Genomic DNA, 20,830 nt, shown 5'->3' on the forward strand with positions numbered 1-20,830 from the left:
CCATCCTTGCGAGAAATATTAAAAGGAACACTTTGAGTGCAAAGGAAAGACCAAGGTAACAATATGAAAGTAGGAAAAACAAAATAAGTAAAAAATAATTATTTCTATAAAAAATCAGTCAAGGAACTCACAAAATAAATTATGACAACATACACCTAAAATGTTGGGAGGACAGGAGTAAAGAATGGGTTCAAACTTAAATGACCATCAACTTAATATAGACTGCTATATACAGAAGATATTATATATAAATGTAATGGTAACCACAAATCAAAAACCACTAATAGATATGCAAAGAATAAAGAGAAAAAAATCAAACGTATCATTAAAGAAAACAAATAATGACAGAGAACAAGAGAAGAAAGGATCACAGAAAAACATCAGAAACAACCACAAAACACAAAACAAAATGGCAATAAATACATATCTATCAATAATTACTTTGAATGTAAACGGAATAAATGCTCCAATTGAAAGGCTGTCAGAATGGATAAAAAAACCCCAACAAGATCCATCTATATGCTACTTGCTTGAAACTCATTTTAGACCTAAAGACACCTGAATATTGAAAGTGAGGGTTTGGAGAAACATCCATCATGCAAATGGATGTCAAAAAAAAGCTGGAGTAGCAATACTTATATCAGACAAAATAGATTTTAAAACAGAGACAGTAAAAAGACAAAAAAAGACACTATATGATAATAAAGGGGCAATCAAACAGGAAGACATAACAATTGTTTAAAAATTTAAGTACCCAACATGGGAGAACCTAAATACATAAAATAGTTAATAATAAACACGAACTAATCAAGAGTAATACAATAAGAGTGGGGGACTTTAATACCCCACTTATATCAACAGGAAGATCAACAAATAAGAAAATCAACTAGGAAACAGTGGCTTTGATGACACATTGGGCCAGGTGGATTTAACATATATAGTTAGAATATTGCATCCTAAAACAGCAGAACACACATTCTTTTCAGGTGCAAATGAAACATTTTCCAGAATAGATCACATATTAGGCCACAAAACAGGTCTCAACAATTCAAAAATATCAAAATCATACCATGCATCTATTCTCACCACAACGCTATGAAACTAGAAATCAACCAAAAGAAAGAAAAAAATCTAAAAAGAACACAAATACATGGAGGTTAAATAATACGCTATTAACAATGAATAGATTAAGCATGAAGTCGTAAAAGAAATCCACAAATACATGGAAACAAATGAAAATGAAAGCACGATGGTCCAAAATCTGTGGAATGCAGCAAAAGCAGCTCTAAAAGGGAAGTTTATAGCAATACAGGCATACCTCAAGAAACCAGAAAAATCTCAAATGACAAAACAAGTAATAAAATGGCAATAATGCATAACTATTAATAATTACTTTGAATGTAAACATACTAAATGTCCCAATCAAAAGATATAGAGTGTCAGAATGGATAAAAAAAAAAAACAAGACCCATCTATATGCTGTCTACATGAGATTCATTTTATTTTATTATTTTTTATTTTATTTATTTTTTAAATATTTTTTATTATATTATGTTAGTCACCATACAGTACATCCCTGGGTTTTTTTCTTTTTATTATATTTTTAAATTTTTTTTTATTATATTATGTTAGTCACCATACAGTACATCACTGGTTTCTGATGCAAAGTTCAATGATTCATTAGTTGCGTATAACACCCAGTGCACCATGCAATATGTGCCCTCCTTACTACCCATCACCAGTCTATCCCATTCCCCCACCCCCCCTCCCCTCTGAAGCCCTCAGTTTGTTTCTCAGAGTCCATAGTCTTTTATGCTTCATTCCTCCTTCTGATTACCCCCCTTTCTTTATCCCTTTCTTCTCCTACCAATTTTCCTAGTTCTTATGTTCCATACATGAGAGAAACCATATGATAATTGTCTTTCTCTGCTTGACTTATTTTGCTTAGCATTATCTCCTCCAGTGCCATCCATGTTGCAGCAAATGTTGAGAAATCGTTCTTTTTGATAGCTGAATAATATTCCATTGTATATATGGACCACAACTTCTTAATCCAGTCATCTGTTGAAGGGCATCTCAGCTCCTTCCATGATTTAGCTATTGTGGACAATGCTGCTATGAACATTGGGCTGCATATGGCCCTTCTCTTCACTACGTCTGTATCTTTGGGGTAAATACCCAGTAGTGCAATGGCTGGATCATAGGGTAGCTCAAGTTTTAACTTTCTAAGGGACCTCCACGCTGTTTTCCAGAGTGGCTGTACCAACTTGCATTCCCACCAACAATATAGGAGGGATCCCCTTTCTCCACATCCTCTCCAACAATTGTTGTTTCTTGCCTGGTCAATTTTTGCCATTCTTTTTTTTTTTTTTTTTTGAGTGGTGATGAAACTTTTATTTATTTATTTATTTTGGATGGAAAGCATATGATTTTATTTATTTTATTTTATTTATTTTTTAATGATTTTTTATTATATTATGTTAGTCACCATACAGTACATCCCCGGTTTCCGATGTAAGGCTCAATGATTCATTAGTTGTGTAATTTTTGCCATTCTAACTGGCATAAGGTAGTATCTTAGTGTGGTATTGATTTGAATTTCCCTGATGGCTAATGATTTTGAACATTTTTTCAGTGTCTGTTAGCCATTTGTATGTCTTCATCGGAAAATTGTCTGTTCATATCTTCTGCCCATTTTATGATTTGTTTATTTGCTTCTTGCGTATTGAATTTGAGAAGTTCTTTGTAGATCTTGGATACCAGTCTTTTATCTGTAGTGTCATTTACAAATATATTCTCCCATTCCGTGGGCTGCCTCTTAGTTTTTTTGACTGTTGCCTTGGCTGTACAGAAGCTTTTTATCTTGATGAAGTCCCACAAGTTCATTTTCTCTTTTGTTTTTCTTGCCTTTGGAGGTGTGTCATGAAAAAGGTTGCTTTGGCTGATGTCGTAGAGGTTGCTGCCTATGTTCTCCTCTAGGATTTTGATGGATTCCTGTCTCACATCGAGGTCTTTCATCCATGTAGAGTTTATCTTTGTGTATGGTGTGAGAGAGTGGTCAAGCTTCATTCTTTTGCATGTACCTGTCCAATTTTGCCATCACCATTTATTGAAGAGACTGTCTTTTTTCCACTGGATGGTTTTTCCTGCTTTGTCAAAAATTAGTTGCCCAAAGAGCCGAGGTTCCATTTCTGGATTCTCTATTCTGTTCCATTGGTCTATGTGTCTGTTTTTGTGCCAGTACCATGCTGTCTTTGTGATCACAGCTTTGTAGTATGGCTTGAAATCCGGCATTGTGATGCCCCCAGCTTTGTTTTAAACCTAAAGACACTGGTATATTGAAAGTAAAGGGGTGGAGAAACATTTAGCATGCAAATAGATGTCAAAAGAAAGCCAGAGTAGCAAAACTTACATCAGAAACACTAAAGTTCAAAACAAAGACTGTAAAAGGAGACAAAGAGGGCAAAATATATCATAAAGGGAACAAACCAACAAGAAGATCTAATTAATGTAAATATTTGTGCCACTAACATGGGAGCACCAAATACATAATCAATTACTAACAAACAAAAAGGAACTAATTGATAATAACACAATAATAGCAGGGACTTTAACACCCCACTTATATCAATGGACAGATCATTTAAACAGAAAATCAACAAGGAAACAATGGCCTTGAATGACACACTGGACCAGAGAGACTTTACAGATATATTCAGAACATTCCATCTTACAACAGCACACTACATATTTTTTTTCAAGTGTACATGGAACATTCTACAGAATAGATCATATTAGGTCAAAACCAGGCCTCAACAAATACAAAAAGAGTGGATTCATACCATGCACCTTTTCTTACCACAGTTCTATGAAACTAGAAGTCAACCACAAGAAAAAAATCTGGAAAGACCATAAATATATGGAAGTTAAGCAACATGCTACTGAACAATGAAAGGATCAACCAGGAAATCAAACAGGCAATTAAAAATGGAAATAAATAAAAATTAAAACACAATGTTACAAACCTTTTGGGATGCAACAAAAGCAGTCCTAAGAGGGAAGTATATAGCAATATAGGCCTACCTCAAGAAGCAAAGAAACATCCCAAATAAACAACCTAACCTTACACCTAAAGGAGCTAGAAAAAGGACAGAAATGAAGCCTAAATCCAGCAGAAGGTAGGAAGCAATAAATATTAAAGCAGAAATAAATTATATAGAAAAATTTAAAAAATAACAATGGAATAGAACAATGAAACCAGGAGCTGGTTCTTTGAAAATATTAAAATTGATAAACCTATAGCCAGAATTATCAAAAAGGAAAGAGAAAGGACCCAAATAAATAAAATCACAAATGAGAGAGCAGAAATAACAACCAACACCACAGAAATGTGAACGATTATAAAAGAATATTATAAAAACTATATGACAACAAATTGGACAATCTGGAAGAAATAGACGAATTCCTACCAACATATAAACTGCCAAAACTAAAACAGTAAGAATTACAAAACTTGAACAGACCAATAAACAACAAAGAAATTGAATCAGTAATCAGAAAACTCCCAACAAACAAAAGTCCAGGCCCAGATGGTTTCACAGGGGAATTCTAACAAACTTGTAAAAACCACTTTCTGAATACCTACTCTTTTGAAACTATTCAAAAAACTAGAAAATGAACAAAAACTTCCAAATTCATTCTATGAGGCCAGCATTACCCTGATATCAAAACCAGATAAAGACTCCACTAAAAAATAAAGAGAACTACAGGCCAATATCCCTGATGAACATGGATGCAAACATTCTCAATAAAAAAGTAGCAAACTGGATGCAACAATACAATAAAAGAATCATTCACCAAGATCAAGTGGGATTTATTCTTGGGTTGCAAGAGTGGTTCAATATTTGCAAATCAATAAATATGACACAACCACACTAAGAAAAGAAAGGATAAGGACCATATGATCATTTCAATAGATGTGGAAAAAGCATTTGAAAAGCACAACATCCATTCTTGATAACAACCCTCAACAAAGTAGACTTAGAGGGAAATACCTCAACATAATAAAGGCCATCTATGAAAAACCAACAGCTAGTATCATCCTCCATGGGGATGGATGGTCAGAAACAAGACAGGGATGTCCATTCTCATCACTGTTATTTAACATAGTATTAGAAGTCCTAGCCTCAGCTATCAGACAACAAGAAGAAATAAAAGGATTCCAAATAGGCAAAAAAGAAGTACAACTTTCACTATTCACAGATGACACAGTCCCCTATATAGAAAACCAGAAAAACTCCACCAAAAAACTGATAGAACTGATAAATGAATTCAGTAAAGTTGCAGGATACAAAATCAATGTTCAGGAATCTGTTGCATTTCTATACACCAATAATGAAGCAGCAGAAAGAGAAATTAAAGAATCAATCCCATTTACAATTGCACCCAAAACAGTAAGATACCTAGGTAAATGACCTATATTCTGAAAAGTACAAAACACTGATGAAAGAAATTGAACATGACACAAAGAAATGGCAAAAACATTCCATGCTCATGGGTTGGAAGAACAAATATTGTTCAAATGCTTATACTATTCAAAGCACATTTAATGCAATCCCTATCAAAATACCACCAGTGTTTTTCACAGACCTAGAAAAAACAATCTTCAAATTTGTATGGAACCACAAAAGACCCTGAGGAGACAAAGCAATCTTGAAAAAGAAAAGCAAAGCTGGAGTCATCACAATTCCAGACATCAAGTTATATCACAAAGCTATAGTAATCAAAACAGTATGGGGTGGCACAAAAAAAGACACATAGACCATTGGAACAGAATAGAAAACCCAGAAAGAAGCCCTCAACTGTATGGTCAATTAACCTTTGACAAAGCAGGAAAGAATATCCGATGGGAAAGAAAAAAACAAAAAGACAGTCTCTTCAACAAATGATGTTGAGAAAATTGGACAGCAACATATAAAAGAATGAAACTGGACCACTTTCTTGTACCATACACAAAAGCAGATTCAAAATGGACAAAAGGCCTAAATGTGAGGCAGGAAACCATTAAAATACTAGCGGAGAGCACAGGCAGCAATCTCTTGATATTGGCCATAGCAACTTCTTACTAAATATGTCCCCACGAGGCAAGGGAAACAAAAGCAAAAATGAGCTATTGGAACTTCATCAAAATATAAAACATTTATACAGTAAAGGGAACTTCAACAAAACTAAAATGCAACCTAAGGAATGGGGGAAGATATTTGCACATGACATATCTGATAATAGGTTAGTATCCAAAATCTATAAAGAATTTATAAAACTCAACACCACAAAAAACAAATAATCCAATGAAAAAAAATGGGCAGAAGACATTAATAGACATATTTTTCTCCAAAGAAGACATACATATGGCCAACAGACACATGAAAAGATGCTCAACATCACTTATCATCAGGAAAATACGAATCAAAACTACAATGAGATACCACCTCACACCTGTCAGAATGGCTAAAATCAACAACACAAGAAGCAACACTGCTGGCAATGATGTTTATGGAGAGGAACTCTGCTGCAGCATTGGAGGAAATGCAAACTGGTGCAGCCACTCTAGAAAACAGTATGGAGGTTTCTCAAAAAGCTAAAAATTGAACTACCCTAAGATCCAGCAATTGTACTAGTAGGTATTTACCAAAATAATACAAAAATACTAATTTGAAGGGATACATGCACCCTGATGTTTATAGCAGCATTACCTAGAATAGCCAAATTATGGAAAAAGCCCAAATGCTCATTGAATGATGAATGGATAAAAAGATGTGGTGTGTGTGTGTGTGTGTGTGTGTGTGTGTGTGTGTAATGGAATATTGCTCAGTTGTAAAAAATAATGATATCTTACCATTTGCAATGACGTGGATGGAGCTGGCGAGTATTACGTTAAGAAAAATAAAGCAGAGAAAGTCAAATACCATATGATTTCACTCATATGTGGAATTTAAGAAACAGAATAAAGGAGCATAGGGAAAAGAAGAGAGAGAGGCAAACCAAGAAATAGACTCTTCTATAAAGAACAAACTGATGGTTACCAGAGGGGAGGTGGTTGGGGGAATGGATTAAATAATTGATGGAGATTAAGGAGTGCAGTTTTTGTGATTTCACCATGTGTTGTATGTAAGTATTGAATTACTATATTGTACACCCAAAACTAATATTACACTGTATGTAACTGGAATTTAAATAAAAACTTTTAAAAAGGGGGAAAAAGAACCATATGATCATTCCAATAGATGCAGAAAAAGTATTTGGCAAAGTACAACACCAATTCATTATAAAAACCCTCAACCAAGTAGGTTTAGAGGGAACATATCTCAAATTAATAAAGGCCATTTATGAAAAACTCACAGCTAAGATGATTCTCAACGGGAAAAAACTGAGAACTTTCCCCCTAAGGTCAGGAACAAGACATGTATGCCCACTCTCACCACTATTATTCAACATAATACCAGAAGCTATAGCCACAGTAATCAGACAATAAAAAGAAATAAGAGGCATCCAAATCAGTAAGGAAGAAGTAGATTTTCACTATTTGCAGATGACACGATACTCTATATAGAAATCCCGAAAACCTCCAAAAAACCTGCTAGACTGATAAGTGAATTCAGTAATGTTGCAGGATACAAAATCAGTGTACAGAAATCTATTGCATTCCTATACACCAATAATGAAAAAGCAGAAAGAGAAATTAAGAATCCCATTTACACTTGCATTAAAAACAATAAGATACCTAGGAATAAACCTAACCAGAGATAAAAGTCTGTACTCTGAAAAGTATAGAACACTTATGAAAGAACTTGAGGAAGACACAAAGAAATGGAAAACCATTCCATACTCATGGATTGGAAGAAAAAATATTTTTAGGATGTCTATGCTACTCAAAGCAATCTACACATTTAATGCGATCCTTATCAAAATTCAAATAGTATTTTTCAGAGAGCTAGACCAAACAATCTTAAAATTTGTATAGAACCACAAAATACCCTGAAAATCAAAGCAATCTTGAAAAATGAAAGCAAAGCTGAAGGCATCACAATTCTGGACTTCAAGTTATATTATAAAGCTGTAGTGAACAAAACAATATGGTACTGACACAAAAATGACACATAGATCAATGAAACAGGATAGAAAGCCCAGAAATAAACTCACAATTATATATGGTCAATTACTTTTCAATAAAGCAGGAAAGAATATCCAATGGGAAAAAAAAAGCCAGTCTCTTCAATAAATTGTGCTGGGAAAATTGGACAACCACATGCAGAAGAATAAACTGGACTTCTTACACCATACAAAAAATGAATTCAAAATGGATGAAAGACCTAAACGTGAGACAGGAATCCATCAGAATTCTAGAGGAGAACGCAAGCAGAAACCTCTTTGACTTATACAACTCAACACCCAAAAAAACCCAATAATCCAATTAAAAAATGCAGGAGAAACGAACAAACATTTCTCCAAAGAAGACATACAGAAGGCCAACAGACCCATGAGAGATGCTCAACATCACTCATCCTCAGGGAAATGCAAATCAAAACTACAATGAGATATCACTTCACACCTGTCAAAATGACTAAAATCAAAAACACAAGAAACAAGTGTTGGCATGGATGTGGAGAAAAAGGAACTCTCTTGCACTATTGGTAGGAATGCAAACTTGTGCAGCCACTGTAGAAAACAGTACGAAAGTTCCTCAAAAAGTTAAAAATAGAACTACCCTATGATCCATTAATCATGCTACTGGGTATTCCCCCCCATACAAAAACAATGCCATACCATACCATACAATACAAAAACACTAATTCAAAGAAATACATGCACCTGTACGTTTATAACAACATTATTTACAATAGCCAGGATATGGAAACAGCCCTAGTGTCCATAGATTGATGAATGGATAAAGAAAATGTGGTGTACATATATACAATGGAATATTATTCAGCCATAAGAAAGAATGAAATCTAGTACATCTGAAAGTGATGTAACACTGAAATTAAAATAAAAACTTAAAAATATATATTTATACAAAAAAATGAAATCTTGCCATTTGTAATGACATGAATGGAGGTAGACAGTATAATGCCAAGTGATAAAATTCAGCCAGAGAAAGACAAATGTCATATAGTTTCACTCTTATGTGGAATTTAAGAAACAAAAGAAACCAGCAAAGGAAAAAAAGAAAGACAAACCAAAAATCACTCATATCTATAGAGAACACGTTGATGGTTACCAGAAGGGAGTTCGGTGGTGTGGATGGGTGAATAGGTGATGGGGAATAAGGAGTGCACTTGTCTTGATGAGCACTGGGTGATGCATGGAATTGTTGAATCACTGTATTTTACACCTGAAACTAATATAGCCTGTAGTATGTTAACTATGCTGGAATTAAAATGTAACAAAAGATGTTGTAATTTTATTTTCTTTTAACATTGAAGGGAAAATCGAATATAACAACAATTAATTTATAATAATGTGTCTAACTAGATTATTTTTATAGCAAAGCAGTTGTAAAGTATAATTTTTAATATTTCTTTATAAAAGAAGGGGCCCACAAAGGCAAACATCCTAAGGTCCACAAAAGTCATGATGGGGCCCTAATGTCAGTAGGATTACTACGTTCACTTACAAACTATGTGAAGCTAGCTTTTTATAGCATTTGAGAACATATAGACTCTAGTCCTTTGAATCTCTGCTGTTTGCATGATGTGCCAAATAAGAAGGTCAGAATGGCGGTCAGAGCTGTGTTGTGGAGCTGTCTGCAAGTTTCTGAACAGGGTCCCAACCTCATCTGAGAGTGGATCCTGGCCCTGCTCAAGCCCAGCTTATATGCTTTCTTTCCTCAGCAATTAAGAGGCCAAAAGGTAAGGGGGTCAGTACTTAACATGCTACAGCTTTGTTTCCCCCTGAGTTGTGGCCTTCCTTCAGGCAGAAGGCAAAAATATAAGTCCCACAGAGTGATACTTTACCCTCCTCCTGACAGACATATCCTCAGCATACTGCTCTGTTTTCTTCAGCAGCCAAAATCTGCTGCTTCCTCCAAAGGGCAAAGCAGTCATCAAGAATGCTAGGATATCAATGTTATTTCTCACTCTTCATGGTAGTTTTTGAAACTTAGATGTCATTGAATCCAGTTCCTTCACTTTACGGAAAACTGAAGTCTGAAGGAGAAGATGACTTGCTTAAGGTCACAATCCAAACTGGTGCCATGGCCAGGGAATAGAAGCCACTTTCTCTCTAAGGGCAAATAACATATTCATCCAGTACCAACTTTTGTACTTGTAATATGAGGATAATGCTGGTAATTTCCAAAGATGGTTTCTACTGTGTGGCATATAATCTATATTTTGACAGATCAAGATATCCTACGTAAACTGGAGAAAGAAAAGATTCTTGTCTTCACACCATCCCGAAGGGTCCAGGGCAGGAGAGTTGTCTGTTATGATGACCGGTTCATAGTCAAATTGGCTTTCGATTCCGACGGCATCATTGTATCTAATGATAACTACCGAGACCTTCAAGTTGAAAAGCCAGAATGGAAGAAGTTTATAGAGGAGCGGTTGCTGATGTATTCTTTTGTGAATGACAAGTACGTTGCTTTCAGTAGGCTCTGAATAGCCTAAATCCAAGTTTCACTAGGAATAGATTATTTCATTTCAATAAACATTTACTGAACACTTACTGTACACTGTGCATTATGCTGATTGCCATAGGATAAGAGGTTGAATAAGAAACAGGACTCACCCTTAAAAGAGGCTCAAAGTGTAGTGGAGAAGAGAGAGAAAGAGAACCACAATGTGTTGTGATAAGCAGTATGGTTAGAATTCTTAAAATTGCCTTGTCTATATGAAATGATAGGAAAAAGCCTCAAACAGGAGATGACATTTGAGATGAAGTTTACAGACAGAAGAAAGGGGACTACTGGGCATTGCAGGTAAAGAGAACATCATGAATAAAGCTATGAAGATGTAAAAGTGGGTTTCCTGTTGGGAAGCCAGCAGGCATATCAGTATGGTTGAAACATATAGTCCACAGAAGAATGATACACTGGAAAAATCATCTTTTGTGTGTGTGTGTGTGTGTGTGTGTGTGTGTGTGTGTGTGTGTGGTCAAGTGAGAATGGAGGGAAGAACTGCTGGCTTAGCTTGAAGTGGAAAGGACAATTAGAAGGCTATGACAATAGCATAGGCAAGGGGTAATGAAGGTCTGAACTCCCGAAGGGGGAGTGGGGATAGAAAGGAAGATGTTTACCTCTTGCTTGTTTGCTTTCAGATTTATGCCTCCAGATGATCCTTTAGGACGCCATGGCCCAAATCTTGAAAATTTCTTGAGAAAGAGACCTGTTGTTCCGGAGCATAAGAAGCAACCATGCCCTTATGGTGAGTACCTATGTGCAGAACTGAGTTCTATACTAAGGGAAACATAAGGACTATAGGAATGCTTATTTCTGAAAGGTTTCCCTTTCAAATGGAAAATCCTAACTTGTCCACTTCCTGGGAGTTAATTAAAGTCTGTGCCTTTATGTATTCCCAGTTAGGCATTTAAAAAAACATTCTAGAAACTGCATGAGGAAAAGGTAACTAGAATTGAAGGAAAGATTGGTTGTCACTTGTTTAAATAATGCACGTGTTCTAGCTGCCTCCATCCTGAGCAGTGTTGCTGGAGGTAGGGAAGTGCAGAAACCCAGATGGCCTATGGAAGCAGAAAGGGCAATGCCAAATTGGATTTGGCCCCAAGAAGGATGTGTCTTTCAAGCAGGTGACTACACTCTCTGTCAACTAATAATACTCTTTTCTTCAGTTCTGTATTTTCCAGTTTGCTTCCAAACTTCATTTTCGTTTGCTTTTTTTAAAATATAGTTTTCCGGAGTGCTTTCGTGACCTTACGCAGGTCCCTCAATACAAAGTTTGTGAGCCTAACAGTGCAACATTGGCTGCCTGGTCTGAGGCTACCTTGCATGTTCACTCTTTCGGATAATCATTTATTTATGGGACATCTTGGGTTTTTTTCTTTTTCTCAATTAATGTTTATTTAAATTAAAGAGTATTTTCATGTTCATTATCTTCATTTAGTCTTCACAATGACTGTATAATATAGGCATAATCATGAACTTTTTTTACAGAAGAGGAAATTGAGGCTCAGAAGGTAACGTCACTTACCAACGTTACATGGCTAGTAAGTGACATAGCTGGAATTGAAACTCAGGTCTGACTGGCTTCCAAGCCTATGCTTTTTGCATTGTACTATGTGGGCTGCTACTACCCTACACCACCTCAGCATGCAGGTTATGCCTAGGCGAAGTTGTGAATTTCAGTTCTTAGCTTTTACACTGCAGTTTCCTCCCCAGCTTTCCACTTCTTCCCTCTCCCCCCCCCCTTGATGTTGTCCTGCCTCTCTCATTTTCATGGAGAGTTAATTTTCTTCCTTAAGCCCAAACAGTAAAACTCTAACCTGAGTAACCAGATTGTTACAACAGTTTCTGACAGATTTGCACCAGTATGAGAGAGAGTCTTACCACAAGGCATTATTTTTCAGGCAAAAAATGCACCTATGGCCACAAGTGCAAATACTACCATCCGGAGCGGGCCAACCAACCACAGCGTTCAGTGGCTGATGAGCTCCGCATCAGTGCCAAACTGTCCACAGTGAAAACCGTGAATGAAGGCACCCTGGCCAAGTGTGGCACAGGGCTGTCTAGTGCCAAAGGTGAGACAACCTCAGAAGTCAAACGTGTGGCCCCCAAGCGCCAATCGGATCCCAGCATCCGGTCCATGGCTGTGGAGCCTGAGGAATGGCTGCCCATTGCCCGTAAGCCTGAGGCCAGCTCTGTCCCCTCACTTGTGACTGCCCTAAGTGTCCCCACAATCCCACCCCCCAAAAGCCATGCCGTGAGTGCACTCAACACCCGTTCAGCCAGCAGCCCAGTGCCAGGATCCTCTCATTTCTCCCACCAGAAGGCTTCACTGGAGCACATGGCCAGCATGCAGTACCCCCCAATCCTGGTTACCAACAGCCATGGAAACCCTATTAGCTATGCTGACCAATACCCAAAGTTTGAGTCCTTGGGGGACCACAGCTACTATTCAATGCTGGGCGACTTCTCCAAACTGAACATCAACAGCATGCATAATCGAGAGTACTATGTGGCTGAAGCAGACCGAGGGGTATATCCCCGGAATCCCAACCTCTGTCCTGACAACCGTATGAGCCATACCAGGAACGACAACTATTCCTCTTACAACAACCTGTACTTGGCTGTAGCTGATAGCCATCCTGAAGGCAGTTTGAAGCTGCATCGCTCGGCATCTCAGAACCGTCTTCAGCCTTTTCCTCATGGTTACCATGACGCCTTAACGCGAGTGCAGAGCTATGGCCCAGAGGATTCTAAGCAAGCACCCCACAAGCAGTCAGTTCCCCACTTAGTTCTGCAAACCCAGCACCCAGCAACTGGAGCATGCTCCAACTGTCCTGGAGACTACCCTATGCCTCCCAATATCCATCCTGGGGCAGCCCCTCAGCCAGGACGTGCCCTTGTAATGACTCGGATGGACAGCATTTCTGACTCCCGCCTCTATGAGAGCAACCCCATGAGGCAAAGACGACCTCCTCTGTGCCGGGAACAACATGCCAGCTGGGACCCATTGCCCTGTGCAACTGATTCCTATGGCTACCACTCCTATCCCTTGAATAACAGCCTCATGCAACCATGCTATGAGCCAGTCATGGTACGGAGCGTGCCTGAAAAGATGGAACAGCTTTGGAGGAATCCTTGGGTTGGAATGTGCAATGATAACAGGGAGCATATGATCCCAGAGCACCAGTATCAGACTTATAAGAACCTCTGCAATATTTTCCCTTCAAACATTGTCCTTGCAGTGATGGAGAAGAATCCCCACACAGCAGATGCCCAACAACTGGCAGCTTTGATTGTTTCTAAGCTTAGGGCTGCTCGTTGACATGACATAGAACTTATTCCTTTATACAAATATAAATATTAATACTAATAATGCATTAATACTATGATAATAGTAACAAATAATTTTGTGTTGCGCTTTTCAAGTTATAGTGTTTATGTTATTTGAAGCGCAAAACAACCCTGTATGGTAAATCTTATTAATGTCTTATTTTCTAGAAAAAGAAACTGAATCTCATTGAGATTAAGTTATTTGCCAAGGTCACGCTGCTAGCAAGTGACCAAACCAGGACTCATACTCAAGTCCTCTGACTCCAAGTCTCATGTTTTTTTGCACGGCACCATGCAATGGAGGACAAAACTCAGGGGGAGAGGTCTAAATGCAAGAAACTCCCAAGGATTCCATTACCAATGTTTTCTTAATCACACATTCTATACTACAAAGTATTGATAATATATCTAATTTAGAGAGCAAGAGCATCAGGATCAAATCATATGTTGAATTAACCTTTTGGGATTAATAGGATATTTAAAGGTATTTAAAAGTAAATGCATAAATTATTGCATGAATATCTGACCATTCGATATCTTTACTAACCAAGCTATAGGGTCACGTCAAGGCTTCTAGAGGTATATTTCAAATCTATTGTTAGAAATTATATTGCATGTATAACTATGTATTTAGTTTGAGATGTTTGTGTATCTCCATATAACCTTTTATATAGTGATGATGAGAAGAAAAGCTCTGCACAGTCCTTAGTCTACAGTTGTATAGATCATGAATCTAATTTGATTTTATGTCACATTTCATAGTTACAACTAGTTTTCAAAGTGAAATTACATGCCGATATTTGAATATTGTTTTCTTAGATGTCAGAGCAAACTAGCTCTATTTCCTTTGCACTTTTTACTTGTCAACATTTACTGACAGTTCTTAGCTTTTACGTCTCTTTACCTTAGCAAATTAGGGAACAGATTACAGCCTTCTTCAGAGGAGCTGACGGACAAGCTCAAGTTCCAAGCATAGCAGGTGTGTGCTAGACAACACAGAAGAGTTTGACCAGGACCAAGGGATTTACTACCAGACTCCACTGCCTCTTTCCCAGGAGATATGGCCAAACTTGTGCAGCATTAAATGATGGACACAAGAGCTGCACTCAAGGAGGGTCTAACGGATACTCTTTAGACTTCTGACCTATGCAGTATTCGACATCAAAGGATAAAATGTAATGGAGGACAGTGCACAGACATGTAATCCACTTTCTCCCGCTGTCCACCCTTTGGGCAATAAGGTTGATCATTGATGGAACAGAATTTCTTTAGGAAACAAAACCAGGGGATTTTCTAAGTGGAAAAAGGCAGCTTACAAAAGGGGATGCTACATCTTTGCTAATAGCTGGCTCAGTTATGCACTTCAAATACATGCAAAGAGAATGCACTTACCCTTAGATAATTCTTAAATGCATTAGTAAAGGCAGCAGGACTTGGGGTTGGCACCATTTGCGCAACTAGTATCTTGCTCAGGGTGGAAACTTTGTAGCTAAATGCCTCTAGGCATTTATTGTTTTTGGTTTTTTTTTTTTAAGCTGTACTAAATGAACCCCTTTTTAAATCCATTGTATATTAAACATTTTGAACCCTGACCTGCTCACTATTTCTTGAGCTGGAACTTGCTAATTTCTATGATTGTTGGGTTTTGTTTTGTTTTGTTTTTGGTCATGAAAGTTGAAAAGGCCTGGTCTAGGTCTCTTGTTGCTCTGTGAGGTGTGACACTGCCTATAGGTGTTTCTTACTGTGAAACATTCCGCATGTGAGGCTGTAGTCAGGGTTGCTTTTGGTGGTTTGATAATGACTTGCACGCTGCTTTCTGGGTTTGTCTCTGTCCTAGTTGATTAAAACTGCATCTCAACCAGCATTTATCAGTTAACCACAGCTTCATATTCAACTCTTTCCCTCTGATCTTTCCATTTCCCAACATACTGAGGTGTAAAAGTATCTTCTGTCGAGGAATAAAATAGAAAGTGACAGTTGCCACTGAAATGCTTGCAATTCACACAGTTTCACCTAAATTTCACACAAATACCATTTCCTATCTTCAACTTCTTAGACCTTCTGAATCTGTCCCATGTCTAAATCAGTGTATTTGACAATCTTAGATGACTCTACTGCCTTTGTGACAGTTTGTTCATCTTCCTACCAAAATCATCAACGGTACCACAGTATCCACTAGCTGCACAGTTTACAGGGAAACACAAGATTTATCTTGTCAGTTGCAATTTATCTTGAAAACATGTTCATGTTTAGTACTCAGAAAAACTGTAAGCTCCTCCCAACACAGGAAATATTCTTAAGGCAGCATACGTTATTTTTTATTTTCAAAAAACAATTGTCATTCTTCTCATAAAATGTGAATGAACCAAAGTGGTTCAAACTAAAAGCAATGTCTAAATAACCAGAAATGACCTTTTGTTGATACAAATTATATCGTTTTTTTTCCTGATTGTATAAAAAACAAATGTACAAAACTCATAATGAACTAAGTTAGGTACTGACTTTTCACCATGATGTTTCTGGCATTGTATGTCACAGGACAGCAGCCTGGGGGTCATGAGGGAGCTATTTCCAAAGAGCAGTAGCGGTTTATAGACAAAGACAATTTTTCAAGACTTCTTTATTACAATGCACACAACTATTGTGTGTATAGTTTCAAGCATTATATTGTGTAAGTTCTCTTTAGCCTATTAAATTTAATATGTCCCTGCAAAAAGAATTTTGTGTCAAAAGTGTGTTAGTGAATCATCTGCAAGAAGCTACAATTATGAATGCATAAATCTAGCATGGTTTTTAGTGAAGTTATTAGAGAAACATTTTGTTTATACTGAGGTCTACACACCTCTTGACTTTTCCATTTTGTCTGTAATTATAAAACAACAAATACAAAGAAGCATTGTGACCTTCTCAGCTCTCCTGATAATAAAATCAGGCTTCCTTTCTAGGGTTAAGCATATGTCCTTCAGAATACTTACCTCCAAACATTCAGCAGGGGTTATTGCAGAGTGTTTTGTGTGGTTACAAGGACCAGTATATTTTGCAAGAGGTGCTTTGTACTTTTTTCACTGAATTTCTGAACTCATAGCAAATCTGTTCCTGTTCAGGCCTTAGATTTTGTAGATTTTGTGATTTTTTTTTTTTTGTGATTTTGTTTTTGCTATTTTTATTTCAACCTGAAGAAGTGTGATTCTGGAGTGGCATGGTCAATCCAGTTACCAGAGCCTTTTCAAAGGTGGCATATAGCCATTGCACTGTCTCTTAAAGTGCAAAGTATGGAAGGGAGAATGACAGATGTCCTATGGAAAGGGTCTGTAAAACTTTTTTTCTTCTAAGTAATAATATAAGTTTTTTTTCTCTCTCTCTGCTAGTTTCCAGAACTTTGAAAACCCATTTTTTTTCTATTTGAGAATAAAGTATCTTTATAAAGTAATTCAAACATTGATAATCATGAACCATTGGCACTGAGCTTTCTTCTAACACAGAAGAGTTCACTTTTAGAGAGGCGCTCAGTTACTGTTCTATCTATGCTGTTAGTATGGGACTTTGTACAACTGCCCTTTTTGAGGGCCGACAATTTCAATACACTTTTACTCTGTGAACCAGGTCTGAAACTGCACAGGGAAAATAATGTTAAGCTATCCAAAGAGCCCTGCTCAGGTGTCCTCCTAATCCTTCTCTGCCTTCCCCTAGTTTTCTTCTCCTCACGTCTGACACTGAGGAGGGCATAGTCTTAAACTGAAGTGGCACTATAGTTAGTTCTCACTGGAAACCAAACCAGTGTATTTTGGGAACCTGCTTGTCTAAAGTAGTCGATGCCTTTGAAAAGACTCAGCATATTCAATGTCTATCATATTGTAGCTAGCTATATACATAGGCAGACTGACTATTTCTAGTCCTGATTTGTATATTACTGAGCTATAGTAGTTTGCTTTATCCATTTGTGGGATTAAACAAATACTGTTGTAAACTTTTATAAAACCTCTTTGGGTTTTTTGTTTGACCCAAACATAATGTAAGTCTCAATGACAAAATACACAAAGCCAACCAGAGGTGAGTGAAAATATATCCCAGTTTTGTCTACCCCTATAATGCAGGTGCAGTGCTTTGCAATGTTCTCACTAGCATGAATGTGTTATGACTACCTAATGAGGTTTTAATTGGTTTCGCCTATAATCATGATTGAAAATGCTGTATCATTGACACTAATGAACTGCAACACACTTATTTTCTGCATAAACTATTTGTCTACTAACTACTAATGGCTGTGTTTCTTTAAGAACATCAACAACAAAAGCCATACCACACCGACCTCACTTCTAAAAACTTAATTTTCTGTCCTTGGAGAATTTCAATAAAAACTTGAAACCACAAAAAAAAAAATTCTGTCCTTGGGACTTGCATCTTGAGATAAGCTGTAAGGAGAGGGTTCTCCCCAGATGAGTTCATCTGAATTTTATCACAGTAAGCATATATTCCTTCTTCTATCTTTATAGACTAACATAGCTCCAAGTGCTACTCATCTGGTGTTTCCCACAGGGCTGGACTGGGCCAAGCCTCCACTCATGGGTCAGAACTAGATGGAGGGCTCAGGGCCCAGCTTAGTTTCTTCCCTGAATAGCCTTAGGGCCACAGAAATATCATCTGCTGGGCATTAGCCAAAATATCAGAGCTAGAAGCAGCCTGGCACCCTATATTTTACAGAGAAGTCGCTGGTGGAATGCTCAGCTGCATCAACTCCATCAGGTTATAGGTGTGGGAACTGAGGACCCAAGAACTAAAGAGATTTGACTAAGGCTGAACAGGGAGGTAATGGCAAAGCCATGACTGGAACCTCAGGCCTCATTGCTCCCAGGCCAGTGAGCTCTTTATTACAGTGGTGTGTGCTCTTTCCTCATGCTTTTAGGGAGCTTCCTACTCCCACCCCAACCTCCCCATCCCCACCCCCCAAAAAATCCAGGCCAGTCCCATTCTAAGGGTAGAGAGGACCACAGTTGCTACAGGGGAGCCCAGCCTGAGCCTTTGGAAGGGACTATTCATATTCTGAGAATATTCATATTCTGAAATATTCTGAGAATATTTCTTTTATCATCCTTTTGGGACTGAGAGTGCTTATCTCTCCCTATCCTTTTCCTGCTTTTTCTCACATTACTCAGGCATAAATGTAATTAAGTTCTTACTGAGTACCAAATAGGGACCTGGTCCATACCAGACTAGGGAAAGACAGGAGAGGAATAAACAGTTCCTAGCTTCTGGAACTTACACTCTCATGAGGAAATAAGGCATGCTTACAGAATAAGTTAATAAATTAAGACTTTCTTGGAGGGTGTGGCAGCCTGAGTGTTGGGGGGAGTGGTAACAATAGTTAGAATTCCAAGAGGGGACAATTCAATATTTAATGCCTCTTCCTAATCATAGGTGGGAAATCAACTAGTTTGACCACTTCTCTCTCTAGCTTAACTCTCTGGCCTCAGGACCTACTATGTTCCAATTATCCTGGACCCTTCACTGGTGTCCCAACATGCCATGCTCTTCCTTTATCCCCTTCAGACTTTTACTTACTTCTACTCTTTGTTCTGACTAGAGTAACTTGCTTTTCAAGACTCACTGCTAATATTACCTCCTTTATTAAGCTGTGCCACCTCCTTGATGAAGCACTGTTGGTCCTTAGCTATAGTGGGCCTTGCAGGCATTTTGAACAATCCTTCTATCTTAGCGTTTGTCACTCTGTTACAATTATGTTGGCATGCAGACTCCTCTACAAATAAGGGAGTTCCTTAGAAGCAGAAGCCATGTTCTTCATCACTGATGAATTATCAGAAGGGGTGACTCTCAATTATTGTCATTGAATAACAATATAATCTATGCTCCCTTCCCTTGACTCCCAACTCTGTGCCCCAGTTAAATGCGTACAGTTTGAAGACTTTCTAATCAGTCTCTGATCTCTAGTCAGAAGGAAAATGTCCAAGGGCACTGGGCTATTGTTGCTTCCTGGCCAGTCCTCCCCTACCGCTCTCCCACACCTGACCCTACCCTTGACCCCACTGTCTAAAGCAGCCCTTCCCAGGGACCTGCTTCACAGATCCCAGGTTTCAGAACTCCAGCAAACAATGACCCTTGACTCTTACCCTCCCTGGATCTGGTCTAGAAATAAGCTCATATAGTCTGCTTTTCATCTTTAGGTCCATCTTTGAAGGCCAGGGGAAAGCACTTTGTCCTAGGTTATACAGACCTGAGTCATGAGTTCAAGGCCTACTAATCCTGGTATGAATCCACACCGCTCACACATACAAAGCATGGTACACTTTAAAGAGCACTTTCACATCTATTACCTTTTTTGATCCTTACAACAAGCCCGTGAGGCAAATACTACTCTCTTACAGATGAAGAAACTGGCATAATTTACCCAAGGTTGCTCCCATTAAGTGATGGAGTTCCCTGGAACCTGGGTCTTTGGGCAGATTTTCCCTCTGTATTCTGGTACAGCTCAAACTTCAGCATGCATCAGAATCAACTGGTGACTGTTAAACCAGATTGCTGCTCACCCTTAATCTTTCTGATTCAGGTCAGTAGTGCGGTTCAATAATTTGCCTTTTTTATTCTTATAATTTTTATTTTGTTATGTTAGTCACCGTACAGTAGATCCTTAGTCCTTGATGTAATGCATTTCTAACAAGTAACCAAATGATGCTGATCTTGCAAGAAACTTGGATCTATATGCTATTAATTTGTTTTGTGCCCTTGGACAAATCCCTTCCCTTTTTGTTTGCCTCAGCATCTCAATGCATAAAATTAGGGGGCTAGATTAGAACCAAGATTTCCAAA

The 20,830-nt window shown here is 37.9% G+C and overlaps 1 protein-coding gene across 1 annotated transcript in view; it reads left to right on the top strand.

Annotated features, from left to right (window-relative positions):
• Positions 1–14,000, top strand: part of ZC3H12B (zinc finger CCCH-type containing 12B) — an 80,138-nt gene extending 66,138 nt beyond the window's left edge. The window contains exons 3-5 of the mRNA XM_008710659.1: positions 10,399–10,633; positions 11,317–11,423; positions 12,580–14,000. Of these exons, the coding sequence (XP_008708881.1) occupies positions 10,399–10,633; positions 11,317–11,423; positions 12,580–14,000 (1,763 nt within the window). The remainder of the gene's footprint in view (positions 1–10,398; positions 10,634–11,316; positions 11,424–12,579) is intronic.
• Positions 14,001–20,830: the final 6,830 nt, after the last annotated feature.

Source organism: Ursus maritimus (genome assembly GCF_017311325.1).
Source record: "Ursus maritimus isolate PB19 chromosome X unlocalized genomic scaffold, ASM1731132v1 scaffold_X1, whole genome shotgun sequence".
Lineage (NCBI taxonomy): Eukaryota > Metazoa > Chordata > Mammalia > Carnivora > Ursidae > Ursus > Ursus maritimus.